The sequence below is a fragment of the Manis javanica genome, chromosome 3 (genome assembly GCF_040802235.1).
Source record: "Manis javanica isolate MJ-LG chromosome 3, MJ_LKY, whole genome shotgun sequence".
NCBI lineage: Eukaryota > Metazoa > Chordata > Mammalia > Pholidota > Manidae > Manis > Manis javanica.
In genome coordinates, this window is record NC_133158.1 from 192,592,170 (window position 1) to 192,613,445 (window position 21,276).

The following is a 21,276-nucleotide window of genomic DNA, read 5'->3' on the forward strand; positions in this document are numbered from 1 at the left end:
AGGGGTACATTGTCAATCTGGAAGCCACTAAATGCATGTGGCTGTTGAGTATTTGAAGTATGGCTAATCCCAGTGGAGATGTGCTGGAAGTGAATGAGTCACACCAGATTTTGAAGACTTATTATTTAAAAAAAGAACTAATGATTTTTAGTATCTTCCCCAGAATACAGAGAGCAAGGAAGAACATCATTCCCACCTTCATAAAAATAAAGAAATAAATAAATAGCTGGTATAACTTTACACTCATGATTCTTTCATAGTCTATCAGAGAATTGATACAAGCTCCAGAACAACCAACTGTGCCAACACTAATGAGAGATGGGCACCTTCAAGGAGAGAAGAGATGTGGGTGCTCACTCACCAGATGCCACTGGAGACTAATAAGGAGAATTCAGCTCTAATAGTTGACAAGTTGGGGAAGGCCTGAGGAAAATTTACAAGAGAATGTAGAAGCCTTGGGAGCTATAGAAATTGGGGGAATGTTCATCCCTTTTCAGGCTTTTCTCCATGAACCCCAACAGGTAATTAGAGTAAAGATCAGAGAGCCTGAAGAACATGTTGGTTTGGTGCAAACCCAGGAGGAAGGGAATAGCACCTCAGCAGGAATGTAACCTCTTAACAGCCCTTCAGGAATTTTTTGGTCAGCACCAATGACATGATTCTCCCTCCCCCCTAAAAGAAGCTGAGGTAATCTTGATATGACCTCCTGCTCTTCCCCCTAAGAAAGGGTGACCTTGCCTGAAATAATCCTGTCTTTTCCTTTGCTAATTATTTCTTACTCCATATACTGGATACTATGTTAGGAGCTGTTGTCAATTTGGCAAAGCCAGATGTCAGTCATATGCATGCAAAAATTATAATACAGAAATATAAGAGCAAAAGGGATGTTCTGTAAAGTGTTACTGGAGCACCAATGATTCAACGACCAACCACACCTAAGGTTGGGAAAGGTCAGTGAAGACTTCTGGAAAAGAACCAATGTGGTAAACATATTCACAAAGGCAATAGTAGAGATTTATTAAATGACAGGGAAAGGTCATTTTAGATTCCAAAAACAGAGGTATTGGATCAGTTAGAAAACTGAGCTGTTACCACCAGAAAATAGGAGTAAGTAGAACTTAAACAATAAGGGACTTATTTTTTAACATCAGAAGACTAGAAGCAAGGTGTTCCCAGGAATGGTTAATTCTATAGCACATAACTTCATCATATTCTATGTCTTTTCCATCTTTCCATTTTGCCCATTTCAGTAGGTTAACAATGACTTTGAAAGTTACAAGAGAGTGACAATAGCTTAAGATGTCACATGCATGCACATCATCTCCACTGAAACAGGGGACATTTTCTCCTATAGACCACTTCTTATTAATGAAGATATGGTTTCATAAAAGCATCAGATAAACTTTCCCCAATCCCACTGAATAGGAATAACTAACACTCTTATGCCTAAACAATTGTAAGTAAAAGGAATCAAAGTATATGATTTGTTTAGATCAATAGTCAGGCCTAATCTGGCCCATGAACTAAGAGATTTTACAAATGAACTTTTGCAATTAATTTCATAATAGGGAAAACCAACTTTAAACCCCAACTGAGCAAAAAGTTTTCCTCTCAAAAAGGAATTCCATTTTGCTCACTAGATCTATATTTAGTCAATTATTGTGAGTGTATTTTGAATTTTGTCAATAAACATTTTTGAAAATTTTCTTTTTCTCTTTTGATGTTAGTACCTATGTAATATACTTGAATTTGCCTCTTTACCCACAAAGCCTCAAATATTTAGTATCTGGCCTTTTATAGAAAGTTTGCTAACCAATCATAAAATTTATCCTTTAAGCAAAGAAGAGTCTCCTCTGACCACATGCTTCCAAAAGGTGAATTCCAGGACAAAAATGATACTCTGCTGGCAAAAGCAGTAAGGCAAAGAGTATAGTTTTTGGAATGGAACCAACTATGTATTCCTAAAGTATGAACCAAGATAACATATATAAAAAAAACACTCCTAATTTGGAATGGGTGGAAGATTGTGAAGAAATGAATAGAACACGATGTCTAAAAGGCTGATAGTGATCAGATTAGGAGAGCCATGTATATCATGTTAAATAATTTGTTTTTTAACACCTGTGCTTTTGGTGTTACACCTAAGAATTCATTGCCTAGACCAATGTAATGAAGATTTCCTCCTATGTTTAGTTCAAGGAATTTTATAGTTTCACATCTTTATTTAAGTCTTCAATTCATACTGAGTTTATTTTTCTATATGGTGTAAGTAAAGAGTCCAGTTTCATTCTTTTGCATGCAGACATTCAGTTTTCCCATCACCATTTATTGAAGACACTATCCTTTCCTCATTTTGTATTCTTGTTACCCATGTGAAAAATCAGTTGATAGTATATGCATTTATTTCTGGGCTCTTTTCTGTTCCACTGTCCAATGTTTATGCCAGTATCATGCTATTTTAATTACCGTACCTTTGTAATATATTTTGAAAACTGGAAGGATAATGCCTCCAGTTTTGTTCTTCTCTCTCAAGATTGTTTTAGCTATTCGGGGCTCTTTGTGGTTCCATATGAATTTTAGAGTTGTTTTCTTATTTCTGTAAAAAAAATGTTATTGTAAATGCTATTTGAAAGGCATTGCATTGAATCTGTAGATTTAACACTTGAGGTAGTATGGGCATTTTAACAACAGGACGTTCTTCAGTGCATGAGCATGGAATATTCTTTTATTTATTTGTGCTTTTAATTTTCTTCATAAGTGATTTGTAGTTTCCAGTGTATGTGCTTCATCTCTTTAGTTGTTTATCCCGAAGTATTTTATTCTTTATGATACTATTTTAAATGTAATTTTTCTTAATTTCCTTTTCAAATAGCTAATTATTAGTATATAGAAACACAACCGATTTTTTTGTATGTTGATTTTGCATTGTGCAATTTTACTGAATTCACTTATTGGTTCTAACAGTATTTTATGTAGAATTTCTAGAATTCAACAATACCACCTATGTATTTACAACAAATAATTGAAGCCAGTATCTTGAGGAGATATTTGTACTCCTGTGTTCATCGTAGGACTATTCACAATAACCAAGAGATGAAAATGAACTAAATGCTCATTGACAGATAAACAGCTGAAGAAAATGTGGCATATGCATACAATGGAATATTATTTATCCTTTAAAAGGAAGGAAATCCTGCAATATGTGACATGGTTGAATTTAGAAGACATTAGCTAATGGAAATAAACCATCCACTGAAGAGCATTCTATGATTCTGTTTATATAAGGCATCTAAGATAGCCAAACTCAGAAGCAGAGAATATGAGAAGAAGGGAAGTGAAGAGTTGCTATTCAATGACTATAAAGTTTCTGTTTTATAAAATGAACAACTTCTAGAGATCTCTTTTATGACATGCCTATAATTACCAATATTATATTGTGCACTTAAAAATGTGTTAAAAGAACAAGTTAAATGTTATAATTTTAAAAAAAGCAGTTCAGAAAAAGAATGATTTGAATTTTATCCTGAGTAATAGGGAGAAGTTGAAAGATTTCAATACTGGATGGTATGATCAAAGTCTAATTTGATAAACTATTGTTAAAGAACAAAATCCACATGAATAAGTTTTAAAGATCCTACTGGCTTTATTCAGAAATTCATGAATCAAACAAGCACCATCCAATTCAGCAGATAAAAAGGAGTTCCAAAGAACTACATTAAGCAAAAGATTTTTATAGGCAGAAAAGAGCAATAACAAGGAAATAACTGGGCATTTGCTGATTGCCTAAACCAAGGTTATTTCCCTTACATGGAGCAAAGAGAATTCTTGGAGCTGGGTCAAGTAACTTGGGCTGAGCAGGCAAGCACTGATTGGTTGACCTAGGCCTTCTTTTCTTGGGACAGCTGAGCATAGAAACTTGGTTAAGCTTTCACTGGCTGACTTGGGACTTTTGTGAGTGACTCCACCTTGGGCTTAATTTGGTTACTTAGACATTATCATGGCAAAGTATGGAGTATGCACTGGAGTTGGGCAAGGCTGGAATCAAAGGTGTATTTAGGAAGGAGATTCAGTGCCTGTTGTCAGAGCAAAATCTAGAGCATAGGTGGTACTGATGAAGATAGTTGTAGGAAGGTGTTTTATTGTAGATAATGGGAGATTTCAAGATAACTCTGTGTATTGCTAGGGCTATAGGTTGAATGCCAGTCCTATTAAATATGATAGTAAATATAACCAAGAAGAAAATTTGTTTAAGGGAAGATAGAGTTTTGAATTTGTTGAGTACAAGAAGAAAAGGCTCAGCCAAAAGTTAGAGATTTTCTGTTTAACTGCTCTATAACCAAACTCCAAATAAAATCCTTTTAAAAAATTTGTCCTATTTGATGGTCTTTATTTCAGGTACTTTTTTCACATGTAGAAGTAGAGCACTCATCATTTATAAAGCCAATTAAATCATATAAATAAGTTGTTTCTAATGGTCATAATTATATTAGTTTCACCAAAGTAACTGTATTTATGTTGTAGTCTCCAAAAGAAGCCTGATATTTGTAAACATTTCCTCAGATACAAGTACATGCTTTGCTAATAGAATTTCTTGTAGAATGAAGACAGGAATTTGGGTTATAAAGGGCAATGATGCTGCAAGAATTGAGCTTCCTAGATCACTAAGATGTTGTCTTCTTTGGATAGCATCACAGGTAGCTTCTTACCTATATGAGGACCTTGGGTGCCCATGGAAATTGTGCTCCATCTAATCCTGCCTTGTGTGGCCACTTGATTTCTCCCAGGATTATGTATCTATGGCTAAATGAATTCACAATGTGTTATCTATGTTTTCTTCCCAGAAATCTGTAAACTACTGAAATGCCAAATTACCCCTATACCATTTGTTGTATAATTCATTCCTTACCACTAATTTGAACCCACACTTATCAAATGTCAAATGTAATGAGGTCTTTCACTGGACCCTTTGTAAGTTCTATTGATACCTCAGCCTATCAATTGTTAATATTAAGTAGTATTAAATGGTACACCATCATACAATATTTAATATCTCATGAAACTTTCTGCCACTCTTTTTCATAAATTTCCAGGTTATTAGTACTTCATTTTCCAAATAAAATTTAAAACTGTTTATCAAGATCCTTTAATCTAAGTGGAATTTAAAAAGAACCAATATCCTTACAGTTTTGAGTGTTTTTCTATATGAACAAAATACATATCTATTTAAAACTTTAATTCCTTCTATAGAATTTAAAAATTTTCTTCACACATTTCCTGTATACTTGCTGCTTAACATATTAAGAGGGCATTAATTACTTTTGATTCTGTTATCAATAGATATTTTCTTCTCTTTTACTTTCTAATTGCATGTTAGTTACATTATATTTAGTAAAGCTACTGATTTTGTATATTAAATCTGCACTAAAGAATTATTTGTTTCTTATTATGTTAAATCTCTGGATTTCATGCATATAATTATATTGTTTATGAATAAAACTATTTGCCCTTCTTTTTCACTGGCTACCTAGTTTCACCTTCTCTTCGCTAACTGCATAGCTAGAACTTGCAGAATAATGTTAAAAGTAGTGGCCTTCCATATCTTGTTCCTAACCATAACGCATATATTTCTAGCATTACCTGGTTCGGTATGATCCTAGAATTTGACTTGTAAGTATTTTTAAATTTTTGAATGTAGATATCTATTCTAAATCCTAAAATCCATTCAAATTCTAAAGTATGTTAAAATAATAATGAACCATGACCAAATAGCATTCTTCTTGACTTGTTTCCAAATAGGAACATTTTAATATTAATATTTTAAAACATGAGAGCTAGAAAGGCACTGACAAAAAATCACACAAATGTTCTTCATTTTTCAAAATGTCAAGTAAGTGTTCATAATCAATGTTGTGCTAGCTTTGAAAAAGGAAAAATTGTGATGACTTTTCTTGTATTCACTGTACCATAAAGCCCTGTTCAAATTCAGGTGTGAAACCATCTGGGGCCTAGTCAGGAATGGGATTCACAATACTAAAAATCAGTCAATAGGGCAACAGCTCTCAGGAATCAGAATAGACTCAGACTTGTGTTCTATAACTACGGGGACACATCTACAGGATAGGAGCTTTTCTAGGAGGATGGGGTGTGGAGAATGTCTCTTCGTTAACTTTTCCAGATTTCTTTTTCTCTTTGGCCTGATGGTTTGTGTTTAGATTTTGTATCTTTATTGAGGTAAATTTTAGCAATGACATGAAAGAAAAAAAATTCTACCATTTGCAACAACATGGGTGGAGCTAGAGGATATTATGCTCAGTGAAGTAAGCCAGGTGGAGAAAGACAAGTACCAAATGATTTCACTCATTTGTGGAGTATAAAATCAAAGCAAAACTGAAGAAAATAGCAGCAGACACACAGACTCCAAGAAGGGACTGGTGGCTACCAAAGGGGAGGGTGTGTGGGGAGGGAAAAGGGGATTAAGGGTCACTATAATCTGCAATCACAATATAGGTAGGTCTTGGGGAGGTAGACTTACTATGCTGATAGACAGTGACTGTAAAGGGGAGCAGGGGTGAGGACTTGATAATATGGGTGAATGTTGAACACAATATTGTTCATGTGAAACCTTCATAAGATTATATATCAATGATACTTTAAATAAATAAATTTTGGCAATGAATATTTTACTACAGTACATCCATTTCATTTTTTAAAGTTTATTATATTGAAAAAATATTCTTTGGAAAATAGATTTGAAAAGGTATTCTTGGAAAGTTATTTGAAAATTATATGTGGTTGTATGCTGCCTGTTTTTGTAAAATTGCTTAGTTGAATTTTATCTTCCTTTTCATGATTAGAAGTTTTATCCAAAGAAGATTTTTAATACCATTTGTTATTTTGCTTTTTTTCTGATATTAATATTATTATTAACTTCATTCTTGTAACTTAGGTATAATTTATCTTCTAATTTCTTGGGTTGAATTCTTAGATTATTTATTTTTATTTTCTCCTTTCTAGGTTTTGCTCCTATATATGTATTTTAAAATTTTAATTTGAGTTAATTCAGAAAAATCTAGAAAATATGAATGAAGAAAATGACTAAAACATTAATCCAACAACTATAGCTAGCTACCTTTAATATTTTAGTGCATATTATCCACATAACTTTTTTTACACTCAAGTAAAATTAAAAGTAGTGGGGATCATGTCATAATACTGCTTTGTAACCAGAAATTCTTCCTTAACATTTAAATAATGAATATTATGTTAAGAAATACACATACCCCTGATATTAATCGATATCATTTTTCATGACTCCAGATAATTTTATTTAACCTATACTTCTAATGTGACCAAAGAATTACTTTCAAGATTTCAGATTTATTTATAAAAAATACACAGATATCGATTCTCAAATTATTTTCTTTTCTCCCCACTACCTCTTTTCAAGATCTGGTTGTATCTTTTCAAGATCTGGTTGTATCTTGAAATGCATATTTGGATATATTTGGGTGTACTTGATTCAGGCATCTCTCAATTAGTAACATCATGGAGATTCCTCAAGTTAATCAGTATGTACATATAAAATACATTCTATTTATTTGCTGCATAATATACCATGGCTACCTGTACTTTAATTTATTCAACCAATTTTGTAATTATGGATATGAGAATTATTTCCAGTTTGGCCACTTCAAATACTTTTTTTCATGTATCCTTCTATACTTTTTTCTCACAGAAAAGATTCCCAAAGTGGATTACTGGTTCAAATTACATATTTATGTTAGATCAACAGCAATTTTTAGGTTGCTTTCCTAAATGATTGTAGTAATTGAGATTTCCCTCACTGATGTAAGATGTATCTAGTTTTCCTAATCTCACCAGCACCAAATGCTGAATGCTGAAGGTTTTTAAACACTTTTTACTGTTTGGTAAACTTTAACAATATGAACACATCCAATCAAGAAACAGAATATTGAAAGCATTTTGTAATGCTCCCATTTGCCTCTTTGTAGCAAACTATACCTCACTATCAAGCTAGCCATTATTTTCACTTGTAATAATATAGATTCATCTTGGCTCTTTTTAGCTTTATATAAAAAGAATTACATAATATGTCATCAATTGTGTTTAGGTTCTTATGCTACCATAGCATTTGTGAGATTTATTTCTGCCTGTTGTTTAATGTACCAAGAGTTCATTCCTTCTTTTTTTTCATTTTGGTATCATTAATATACAATTACAAGAGCAACATTGTGGGTACTAGATTCTCCCCATTATCAAGTCCCCACCACATACCCCATTACAGTCACTGTCCATCAGTGTAGTAAAATGCTATAGAATCACTACTTGTTTTCTCTGTGCTATACTGCCTTCCCCATGAGAGTTCATTGCTTCTGACACAAGAAAACTTTTGGAAGTAATGGACATGTTTATTATTTTGGGGTGATAGTATTGTGGATGTATGCATATGTCCAAACTCATTAAATTGTATACATTAAATATGAGCAATTTTTTGTGCCAGTTTTACCTTAGTAAAACTGAAAAATTGTTTTATAGTACTTAATTCTATGAATACATAACTATATTTATCTAACCTATTGTCAATGTACACTTAGGTTATATGTCAACTTTCAGCTATTGCAAATGGTGCATTTGAACACATGAGCATTCTTGTGCATGTGTTTTGGTGAACATATATATGCATTTCTGTTGTGTACATATCTAGAAATGGTACTGCTTGGCTGTAAAGTAGGGCTTTGAAGCTGTGATAGACATTGCCAAACAGTGTTTTGAAGTGGCTTTACCAATTTACCCACGGTGCAGGAGAGTTCTACGTCCTCCAAATCCTCACTCACATTGGCATTTCTTCCTTTTACTTTTAGCTATTTGGTGGTGTGCTGTTCTACTACATTGTTTAAATTTTTTTTCTGTCTTTCATGGTGGGGCATAAACAGATGTAATCTAACATTGATAAATCAAAAAATGGTGAATTTAATACAAGAAGACTTATAAAGATTATAAATCTAAGAAACTGTCAAAAATATGGCACGTGCATTGTAACCGCTATCATCATCCCTACAAACCTCAACCACCAAGTTAAGGGGAAAGTGGACCATATAAAATAAAAAACAAAGTACACATTCAATAGAAAAATATATGACATAACAGAATTAATGAGTAAGCAGATCAACCAATACAAGAAGGCTGAACTAATTCAAAACTAATCAGACTTACACTGAATCAAAATCAAAGCCCAAGAATGCACTGTACAAAAGAAATACATTAATACATTTAAGAGCAAAAGAGGATATTGAAAGTAAAAAAAAGGGGGTGTGTGGCAAGGAAATGCAAATTAGATGAAGAAAAGGTTTGTAATATTATTACCAAATAAAGCAAATTCAAGGCAGAAATAGATTCAATATGATTAAATTAAGTTAGAAACATCTTTAAGAAATTCAAGAACTATAGATAAAATTAGTCATAAAATATTCAAAGGAAATTTTTAATTTCACTCTCTTAATGAGATATAAAGTACATGAAATAATAAATAGAAGATGAAAATTATACTCAGTACTAATTTTTATTAGGAATCAGTGTTTTATTTTGTCAAATACTTTTTATGTATCTATGAGATGATTATATTTTTTAGTTTATTAATACAGAAAATAACATTTATTGATTTTATAATGTTCAACAAGCCCTACTAGATCATGACTGTTTATATATATTATTAGACACTATTATTACATTTTTATTTTGAAGGTTTTCATCTATGCGCATGAGGGGTATTAATCTATAGTTTTCCTTTAAAGGACTTACCCTTACTCCAACCCTCTGTTTTTTCTCACTATTATGTTTGACTAGTTTATTAGTAAATCTTATTATTTTTTTTCATTGTGACACAAAGACACCATCTATATCCCACTTATACCAAGGGTAATTGTTTTAAAGGCAGATTCCTGAACCCATACCAGAATCCTGAATCAAAATCTGTAGGAATAAGATCTGAAAATAAACATTTTAAAAAGCATCAAATACTTTTATATACACTACAATTTGGTAATATTTATTCTATTCTGATTTTATTGACTATTATACATGAACTTCCATAAGTTGATTTAACAGCTTTTGAAAGTGTCAACTGAATTACTATTATAAAAAAAATTAATCAGTGCACTTCCAGTTTCTCCCACATTGCCTTCACATCCTATCTCAGTTCTTGTGTAATAGATTTATTTCTATATTAATGAGAGTGATGATATTTGCTTTCTGGATTCTAATCGCAACTTCTATATTTTATAGAATTATTATATCATATAGTTGTGTTTGCCTTTAGATTGTTTAGACTATTTGTAATTAATGTGATTCCTGATGAAGTTAGATGGAAATTATCTTGCTATTTGTTTTCTATTTCTCCCATAGGTTTTTATGTTTTGCATAAAAGTAGCACCACATCACAAAATTGGCTCTTCCAAAATTCCTTTCATAATCCTAATTATATCCACTAAAAAATTGCTGTTAGTACCTATTTTTAGTAAATAAAACAGTCTAATACTTGTGGCAATAATTACCTATTTCACTTTGTCTTGGAATATAATGACAAAAAATAAATTTAAAATATTCACCTTTTTTCCCATTTATTTCTTGTTAAGATAATGCAGCACCTTTTAATTTTAATGTGACCACACATGCTTGTACCACGATCAACTATGTGGTGTTTTGCAGGTAATTTGTTTGTTAAAATTGGCAACGGTTTGTTTACAAAGGTGAGTAGATTCAAGATTAGTCATTTTTGTCTACTTTCATCAGTTACACATTCATGAACTAACAAAAAAAGTCGGAATTACAGATAGCATGTGAATTTCTGTAACTCACAGTCTATCTTTTCTATAACCATTCTGTATGAGGATAATTTGTGAAGTCTGTGCACATCTGGTTAGTGTACAAGCAGGAAAAAGGTCAGTGTTCTAATAGTCAGTTGTCTTTTATAAATCCTCACAAATCAATCTTTAGTATCCCTTTGTTTAATAAAAGGGCTACTTTTGTTTAATGCCATGTGACAAAATCATGAGGATGTTTGCATTATCCACTATCTTCATGTTATTTCTTTATGTTTTCTGTTTTCTTAAGAAAAAAAAAGGAAAAGTAACTCTTTGTCCTTTGCTGCCATATATACTATTTCATCTCTTACCAATTTGAATATTGTGAAGACTATATTCTCCCTCAGGCAACATTTCCTTTGCCCAGTTTAGGAAGCTAATCCAGAATTTACACTCTTCTGTGGTTTTTAGACTGTCATTTAAGTCTTGTAATAATTCTTCTTTCTATAGTCCAATCAACCTACCATAGGAAAAAAAGTCTTACTTTTACTTGACTTCTCAGTCCATCTGTCCTAATGGGGCAGTTTTAAAGAGTATCTTTAGTGCATTGGTCTTGATAATAGAAAAAGGAAAAGAAAGATATAGTCAACCTGCATCACTGCAACTATGAAGAATCCAAGGAGAGGATTAGGGTGAAACTAGAAACTACACCATTCAGGCAATTCTCAAAACTGCCAGACGTCTCAAGTAATTAAGGACCGTAGTCTCCCCTCCATGCTTTCCTCTATATCTTAGGGACTGGAAACCTAATAACATTTCTCCAAATCCCTGCAGCAAGACTCAAGTTGTATTCCACAAATGAGAGATACTCACATGAATCTTTGAAAGCAGGAAAGAAGAAATAGGCATTATTATTGAGTCTATAGCGGAGATGGGCAACAGTGTGGGCTTAGAAGGAGGCAGGAAGATTTTAAGAGAGCATCTGTGCTTTTTCCCATGCACCATGCACTCTAGTGCCACAGGCATGAGCAGCAGTTTCCTTCAATGTTGCTCTTCCTGGTTTCCTCAATGCCAGTGGAAGCTTTTCCTAACCTTCACTTCTCCAGTTCCTTCAGTGGTTTTGCAAGGTTTTAATTTACTGTATTAAAAACTTTTTACTAGAAATACCTAGAATGGCTTCTCTTTAGCTATCTGAAACATGACTAATATATTTCACTGACCCTTCTGTACTTCCCTTATACAAGGTTCCAGATAATTTTGAGTGAGCCCTAAATGGAGTCTAGGTATAGAGCCCTTTCCAATTATGCAAATGTTTTTCCTTAATGACCTTCAAAAAAACAAAACCAATCTAATCCTCGCCGAACAGCATCTTTATTGATCTCCTGTACAGCTAAAACATCACTTTCCTACAAGTTGTATGATTGAAATGAGAAAAGTTTATGGTTTATAACCTTACAGATCTATCTTAAAACCTTGGCTTTACTATTTACTTAACTCATTAACTCAGTTTCCTTGATGGATATTTAGGAAGCACTAACTTCTGCCAGAGCTGCAAGTACCTGTGATACCACAGTGATTAAAACAGTCCCTGTGCCCTGCTGTCATATGCCTAGAATCTAGCAGCAAAGATTGGAGGAAGAATTTACAAAGGATAAAACATACAGGAAAAGCCAGATACTAAACAGCCTTTCAAGTCATAAGGAGATTTTGACTTTAAGATAAGAATGATGAGGAGACATTGACAAATTTTCATCAGAATATTGATTTGACAAAACTTGAGTTTTTGAAATCATTCTGGCTAGTGTGTAAAAGTTGGATTGGATGGGAAGATGACTGGATATAAAAAGACCAATTAGAAAGCTGCTACATTTAAACCACATGAGATGTAACAGAGGACTAGGGAGACAGTCAAAGCCTGAACTACTGTGCGGACCATAGGGATGGACAAAAGTGAATTGAGTCAAGAAAAATCTAAGAATTGGATCAAATTTGGGAATTAATTGAACATGTGTGATAAAGAGACACAAGAGCCAAGGATAACTCCAAAGCGTAACGCTTTTGGGGACTGAATTGATAACAGTGTCATGACTGAGTCAGGGAATATGGGAATACAAAGTGAAGGTAGGATGGTGTGTGAATCAAAATAGCAGTTTCTGTTTTAGACATAGCAGATTTGATCTTCTGATGAGACACCCACATGTGTCAAGTCCACTTATAAAGATGCAGGTTTGAAGTTCAGAAGAAACACTTGATATGAAAATTAAGTAGGCATTGTCAGAATGTGGATTCTAATTACAGCTATAGGACTCAATCTATTGACTCATATTCATATACAGAATGGAAAGAGAGTGAGATTAACCATCTAGAAGCCACCATTATTTTCCTTTTTTTAGTTCTGTCAAAGGCTTACTATTTTGTCTTGGACAAAAATTCTGATATAAAATATCACACAGTTTCTCTAATTTCCCAAATTCTTTTTATTTCAATGATAAAATCACTACATAAAAAGATATTTTATTCATGAGTTAACAGAATTAATTAGATCATGTACAGTAACTGGATTCTAATAAGTTACTACTACAACAGGTGATACAGTAGCGTACACATTTCCTACAGTATAAGAATTCTCCAAGAGAGAAAAAAAACAACAACAGGAGCCACTGTTATCTACTAGCAAATTAAGCAAAGTAACTGTTGTTTAAAGGACAGACAGCTTCTTCTTGGACAGTTATGTCAAGTCCAACAGAAAAATGAACTCTTCCGTTATGTGATATATTACAGATATATATTGTTTTTTGTTTACTTCTTAATGTATGCCACCTAGTCTGACTTCTATCATTTTCATTTGTTTTTCAGTATTCCAAAAGTATAGTCCACTTCAAGAATTTTATTTCTAGAATGGAAATAATTCAATAAGAACCATAGTAAGAATTTTAAATATATCTATAAAATGAAACTCTCCAATTTCAGAAAGTTAATGCTCATAAATAAATGTAATACTCATACTGAATTTGTTTGAAATGTAAAGAATCAATTCACAAATTCAGTCATACAAAGAAAAATATGATTGCAATTAAACTTCTTTAACAGTATCCAAAGAAGTACAACAATTTAACATCTTAATTTTTTTTCATGAACATAATTAGGTTTTAAACATCTTTGGCTGGATACTATTGAAATAAAAATTGTGTTCATAAAAATCTTTAAATGAAAAGTACTATAGCATTTATGTTCCACGATAGGTAAAATTTTACTATGTATATATCCATAAGTTATCCAAAAATATAGCTAATTCCTTAGAGAGGAAGAAAATATTTTTATGTTGAAATTGTTCCAAACAGAACATCTGCAAAGTGGAATGAATGAAATGTTTTTAACATTTCTTACCAGATGCATTCTACTTTGATGACATTAAATTGTTTTATTAGTCATGAATGGGTCCGTGGAAGATGAACTGCAACAAAATAACAAACACTACAGTGTTCTGTAAACACGAGGGCTATTACTTGTGTAAAAACTGCTTACAAATAACCACCAAATGTTACAAGTGCCACAAAATTATTTCTAATCCAATTTAATTTTTAGTGAAGCCGAACTCAGCTCCAATATAGGAATGTTCAAAAAGTTATGACAATTACGAACAATTAAAAGTGTTGAGTTGTATGCTTGTTATATAAATAGTATCTATATAAAGCAGGGACAACTTGAAATGTGAAGTTAAATGGTGGTTTACATTTCTATAATTCTGAGAATTTCAGCCCTCAACTCTTTAATTGAAGAAACCTTTCACTAAACATGCATTTGGCTGAGTATTGAAGATTTCCCCCATCATTTGCCAAATACTAATTATGTAGCAAATTCCAGTTTTCCTCCTTGAAGTTATTCAAATAGTTGGTAACTTTCACCTGCAGCTAGCTATTCCCTGATGGGTTCAGCCTTTAGGAAGAATAATAAGAAACCAAAATACAATTTAAAAAAAGAGCCTGTGGCTCCCTAGGGCCATTGATGTTTGGTAGTCTTATCATCAAATGACTGTGGTGAATTATTCGTCATTTCCAAACCATGCCCTAAAGCGACTTGAAAGTCTGGGTATTTGCTTCCCATCTTTTAGCAACGCTGATACTGACAATTCTTTGTTCAGGTTTCCTCCCCTCTGGGAAATAGTCAAAAGCATTTCTCTCTGCTTTTACTTCTAAGTCAACCTACCATCCACACAACTGTATGCAAACTTTTGTTGCCCTATCTCTGAATACAAGTAGTTTTACCTAGGCTCTGCCAACATGGCTTCCACGAAGGACACTGCAGATGCTTCCATTTAGACACTCTTTTTCCTCCTTAAAATGGAAATCAGGATGCACCTGTGAGGCCACCTCAAATAGATTTACAGCTCTGGTCACAACTCAACCATGTATTTCCACACCAGAGCTTCCTTAGACGTTGGTAGCCTCTGTGAAAGAGTCACTGGGGCCATTTTTCTTTTTTACTTTCAGGTTCTTTTTAGCCTGGAATGTCACAGACACCTCGGAGTGAATGGCGTCCAACCTCTGCTCACAGCGGAAGGCTGCGAGGAAAGCCTTTCTGTAGTTGCTGTTCATCCAGCCGTAGAGAAGGGGGTTGGCAAAGGTGGAGCACATGGCAATGATGTGGAACACGGTGAAGATGAGTTTGTACTCCTTCAGGTCCAGGACTTGGTTGTCAATGTCCACAGCCAGCTGGAAGGCATGGAGAGGCAACCAGCTGACTGCAAACAGCACTACTACACACACCAGCATTTGGGTGGTTTTCTGTCTTCGCTGATGGTAGTGATCATTAGCAGCTCCAGGGCTGACGTGGTTCTTAAGTTTACTCCAGATACGAGTATAGGAAAAAGAAATGATGCCCAGTGGCAAAGCATACAGGATTAATAAGGAAGAAAGACTGTAGACAGTGCCATAGATGCTCTTCTCCTCACCAGGCCACTTCTCAGTACAGGCCACGATCTCGTAGTCAGGATTAATCTCAATCAGCGAATGTTCACGGAAAATGGCCAGGGGGCTGGCTAGCAGGGCACTGATGCCCCAGGCCAAGCCAATGATCAAGAAGCTGATTCGCTTGGAGATCTTGCTCTCCAGGTGGTACACAATGCAACGGTGGCGGTCCAAGGCAATTACTGTCAAGGTGATTGTAGACACTTGTACTGCCAGGCCCTGGGCATAGGGCACTAGATGGCATAGAACAGGACCCATTTTCCACTCCCCCATTAAGGTGTAGATAAGAGTGAATGGCAAGCACAGAGTGTTCACCAGAAGATCCGCCACAGCCAGATTGGCAATGAAGAAGTTGGTTACTGTGCGCATGCTCTTGAATTTGATCACCACATGAATTACCAAGGAGTTGCCAATCACCCCAAGCAAGATGATGGAGCAATAGGCCAATATAAGGACAATCTGTACTTCAATCAGCTTGGTGCTGTCTATAAGCTCTGGCTTGGGGTCAAGGGCCAGCTCACCTCTAGGAGTGGTTTGCCCTGGACCATACTGCTCCACCTTCATTTCTTCCACTGTCTGGTTCTCATCAGCCTCTGCACCTATTGGACCCATTTTCAGCAACTACAACAAGAATCTACAATAAAAAATAAATGAACAAATATAGACAACAGACACAGAAGAGTGAAGCAAAAGAATATTACCAATAAATCAGTTTCATTTTGGTTGGAGTTCAAAATACCTGTCCTCTGATCCCTAAAAATCACAGAGTACATTTTAATAAAGCAGGCCCTTTAATTAGTCTATTCACAAATATGGATGAATTAAATCAGGCCCTTGGAATGGATATTACAGTGGTCGAAGGTAATACCTGTAGTATAGACATAAGTCCAAGGTGAATGCTACCAAATTGACTCAATCTATTTTAAATGGGATGAGTATTAGAAACTTTATCAATTAATTTAATAACTTATAAATTCATCAACTTAATTTTAAGGTTGATAAAGTTCCTTCCAATATTTTGACTGTTTTAAGTTCATAAACATAGCAACAAATTGCACAGAAAACAGGTAAAACATTCAACTTTTGTCTGGCACCCAGACTTTGTATGTATAAAATATTTAAGATACACTGAGCAGATTCTACCTCATAGCCATGTTCTAGTGTAGGGGTTAGTGTTAAAAATAGGTAGTCTGTGTAAAATAGTTGTTGTTTTTTTTTGATGATCCAAAATAAACTTTCTACCTGACATACAAACTCCTACACAGGAACTACATGAAAAGTATGTCCAAATCTGGGCTGTCTCTCTCTCTATCCCATAAATATAAAAGTTTCAACATTTTTCTTCTGCAACTGCCTATGTACAACACCAGACTTTTCCTTCTGTGTGCCCTACTCCAGTCAGTGCTACCCTGCTGATTAAGCCATATTAAGTTAAAAAGCAGGTAGCCATTCTAGGCTTTCATCCCTGTTAGTACCCACCTTAAAAAGAATCCTCAGATTTATCTCTTACATAATTTTCTTAAGGGTCCTCTTATCATTTCTACCACATTAGTTTTGTCCTTCTTAATTTCTTACCATAATTACTCGAATAATCTTCTAACCTAACTCCCTTTCTCTTCTCTTGCTTCCATTCATTCATTCATTCACTTAACAAACACAAGTGAGCATCTACCAAATGCCAGGCACAGTTCCACCCTTGTAATGATGATACTTATTGAAACATGCATTCAGCAAGCATTTTAAAGCCACACTCAGAACTAGGATTTGTGCTGGGGGAAAGACAACAGGGTAGTGTGGCTCTATTCCAGGGCTCTTACATCTCCCTAGACAGAGCCTACTCCGACATTAAAATGATCTTTCTGAGGTTCAAATATGATCATATCATTTCCCAACTGTCCCCAGCTTGCTTGAAACTATATAATATATTGTTTCCCAATGAAAATTCCATTTCAAATCTATAAAAACAGCCAGATCCCAACATCATAGTGGTGGTACCTTTCAATGATTTCATAATGACAAAATGTTGCTGCCATAATTTCAGAACCTCTTTTAAATGAATTTGTTTTTTATTAATCATAATAGCACCTACCTACATTGGCAGATGAGTCATATTTATTCAGCCCATAGACAAGGCCTGACTAGGCCTTGTGTGCCCCCAGCTCCGTTCCTCACCCTTCTGTAGGGCTGACTCCTGCAGACTATGTTTTCAGGCTTCAGGTCATCACGATGCTGGCTAGCTTTGGCCAATGAGAGGCACTGCCAGACAGTTAGAGGGTAGAGGGTAGAGGAAGGGAGAAGCCAATGGGTGGCCCTGGTCCCTGGGCCCACGCTGCTTGCCCTCCTTGTCCCCCTAGCTGGAGGTAGTAATGACTCCTTGCTGATCCCTGGGTGGTTTCAACACTCCCTGTTTGGCTTCCATCGCTGGGTAATCAGTTTTCTGCATGTAATTTCTCCTCTTTTAGATTCTTGAATAGGTTCTGTTTTGCATGTTTTGCTGATAACGGAGCATATGTGCTTTCATTAATTTTCCCTCTCACTGAAGGTTCTGCACACAAAGGTTGATAATACTAGCCTACAGAAGAAAATTCCCTCTACCGTATGACTTCAAAGCTTTACTTAAACTCATCTCCACCTATCCTTCTTGCTTCATCTTTTCTGACCTGCCAGTATTTGTCTTATGCTGCTGTCATACTGAACATCCCCTGGTTCCAGCAACACATCAGATTTCCTCATGTCTCTCAGCCCTCCCTGTTCTGAGCTGGGAAGTCTCTCAGTTACCCCACCATGACTTTACAGAGCTTCTAATGCTCCAAGTAGCACACGCACACTGCAGTTGTTTTCCCACCATAGCAATCTCTTTGAGAACAGAAACTGGATTTTTTCCATTCACCGCTAAATCCTTAGCACACTAACACATGAATGGTACTCAATAATTGGGCAAAACAAACAGGAAACTGAATGAAAGCACAGTTTTACTGAATAAATGAAGTCAGCAAAATACAAAATAATAATTTGGATGCTCTTTTTTAGAGGAAATAATTGCCTATACTAACTGCCTATACAGTGTTCTTTGCTCTGATACAATATTCCTTGTGCTTATTTTGTTTTTAGTCAGATAACTTCCAACAAGAAAGTTATCCCAAGATCCCTCTTAACTCAATCCCTGATTAGAACATTAAAAATTGTCACCATATACTATAAGGAAACCTTCTAGCTCAAGAGCTTATCATACACACATCCTTATAAAAGACTTATTGCAGAGATTTTCATGTACTCATGCATTTGCTTCACTGCTGTATTCTAGTTCTCTCTGCATAAACTTCAAACAGCATGGTTGATGGAGCCCAGGCCCTCTCCTGCATTTGCCTCCATTCTTTAGTAATTAGAAGAAATGGAAACTAACCAACCAAATCTTAGAGTGTATATTTGATAGGACATAAAATTTCCCTTAGTCTAAGAAAGAGACTTTACAGAGCAAATTAGTCAATCCTGACAAGTCATTAACAGAATGAGAAAGACGCCAAGAGGTCTGAGATGGGGGTTTGCAGCAAGCTAAACTGAGAGTAAGCCTGAGATAGTAGGATTTAGGAGACTATCTGATGTATTTGCTTATTTTGCTTTTTCTTTTCAGGGTCATTTTCTTTACTTTGAAGCCCCTTTATATAAACCTTCTCTGCAGGAATGGTTATTGATCTGCAGGGTATTAGCATACAGATGCTAATTACTTTTCTCAAGCACACTACTGGCCTTCAGCCAGGTCAGAGCATTGCCCCAACAATACATATTTTATGATGGCACTTCTGGAAAAGTGGAAGAGAAAAAAAGGGTATATAGAGGGAGAGGCTACATTAAAAAAAAAGTAGACAAGAGAAAAACACTGTCTTTGAAATAAGCCAAAATGAGGCATTAACATTTTTCAAGACATTTAAGGAAAACTGAAGGGTGCAGGTTTCCTGAACAAGTAAATCTTAGAGATTCTGTTATAGAAATATTTCTTTGCCGAACAGGGACATGACTTAAGGGTTTTTTTTTTTTAACAATCCAAAGAACTTCAAATCATCTCAGTGGGAGAAAAGTTCATACCTCCGCTATATATTTAAGTGTGGGGGATTCTTTGCAAAGTACACTTACTGTCACAGTTTGGACTTGGTAAAACATAACATCTTACCAATCATAAAACCTTCCAGGAATTCTTCCCAGGCAAAAAGTCCCAGAAATCATGCTGTGGGCCCTACCTTTGCTAGTCCTGGGGGCGAGGGAAGTGGACAAAGAATGCTACAAAGAAGACATGACTGTTTGCCTAAAAAGCAGAAAGTTGAAAATACCTCACTTGCCTGTTTTTGGGCTTCTGGCTCTTCTTAGAAAATAGCCTTGTCTATTTCATGTCGTGAATTTAAATGATGTGCAAAACTTCCGAAAGCTTTTACTTTTGCCTCCTTCTTGTGCACCGTATGCTCCTGCCAGTGGGTGAGCCCTTCTGGTGGGAAAACAGTGAATGCTGGAATAAATATGTCTATTCCTGAACAGCTTTGGAGAATCAATAGGGCCTTCCCCTTTGGGCAGGTTTGATTTTTAGACAAGAGGCAGGAACAATAACAACTTGCTGTTCTGGAATGATGACGATCTCTCCAAGAAGGATCAGAGAAATAGCCAAGAATCTTCAGTAGTAAAGGAAAATTCTAGCCAAGTAGAAACTGGGGATGGTATCACCCCCACCCCCCACCTGCGGCCTAAATGAGGAATAAAAAGTCCCTACACTTCGGAGGACCTCCCCATGCCCTCTTCATAGGACCCCAGCGCTTCGTTGGGGTTTTCCTCCTTCCTAGACGCTGCATCAGGGTTAGGACTTAGACTTACTGACCCGACTCTCGCGTTTCTGCTGAAACGTGGAAGGAAGATGCGTGCGGCCAGTCAGTGCAGCGATTGTCTAGCTCGCCGACGGGAGTGGGCCCTGGAAGGTCCCCGGAGGCACGTCCTGTGGCGTCCGCTCCGACGGTGCCCGGCGCGCGGCGCGCTGGGGCTGCGGAGCGCGGTGCCGGCGGCAGTCGGGGCGCGGGGAGCCGCCGCGCTCGCTCTCCTGCCCACCTCCGCGGCCGGGCGCGCTCAAGCGGGTGGAGCGGGTGAGGATGCGCAGCTCCCGGGAAGGGCAACGGGTGGAGGAGAAGAAAACCCTGCCTCCGAGAAAAAGAAACGGGGCCGAGGGCTGGGGAGCGATGGACGCGCAGCGCAGAGGGCTGGGCGGGAAGGTTCCGTGGAGCAGGCGCGGGGACAGCGGCCGCCGTCCCTCCGCGCTCTCCCCGGTGTGGAAGCTCGCGCAGCGGAACCCTGCCTAGAGCGGCGCCCCCTCGCGGGTCCCCACCCACACCCGCAAATGCCACTCTCGGTCCCAGCCGCACGGGGACCCTCAGGTTTGGGACCACTAACCGCTCCTCAGGTCCGAGCGCGGGATGGCCCGCAGAGACAGACCCCTGGGCCAGGGCCCGGGTTCA

At 36.2% G+C, this 21,276-nt stretch overlaps 1 protein-coding gene across 2 annotated transcripts; it reads right to left on the minus strand.

The window, feature by feature from the left end:
- Window positions 1-13,286: 13,286 nt before the first annotated feature.
- On the minus strand, window positions 13,287-20,766 carry NPY2R (neuropeptide Y receptor Y2). 2 transcript variants are annotated; one of them, XM_073232552.1, is made up of 3 exons: window positions 20,649-20,766; window positions 16,309-16,421; window positions 13,287-15,969 (listed from the first exon to the last, which is right to left on the minus strand). In XM_073232552.1, exons 2-3 carry the CDS (start codon window positions 16,397-16,399, stop codon window positions 15,251-15,253), a joined length of 810 nt encoding a protein of 269 aa, XP_073088653.1. In that variant the 5' UTR covers window positions 16,400-16,421; window positions 20,649-20,766; the 3' UTR covers window positions 13,287-15,250. The 2 variants fall into 2 exon arrangements, with proteins under 2 accessions (XP_073088653.1, XP_017535481.1); XM_017679992.3 differs by having other exon boundaries at window positions 13,287-16,421.
- Between the last annotated feature and the right edge of the window lie 510 nt (window positions 20,767-21,276).

Coding starts and splice junctions, on each gene's coding strand:
- NPY2R (XM_017679992.3), bottom strand. CDS start 16,399: ATGGGTCCAATAGGTGCAGAGGCTGATGAGAACCAGACAGTGGAAGAA.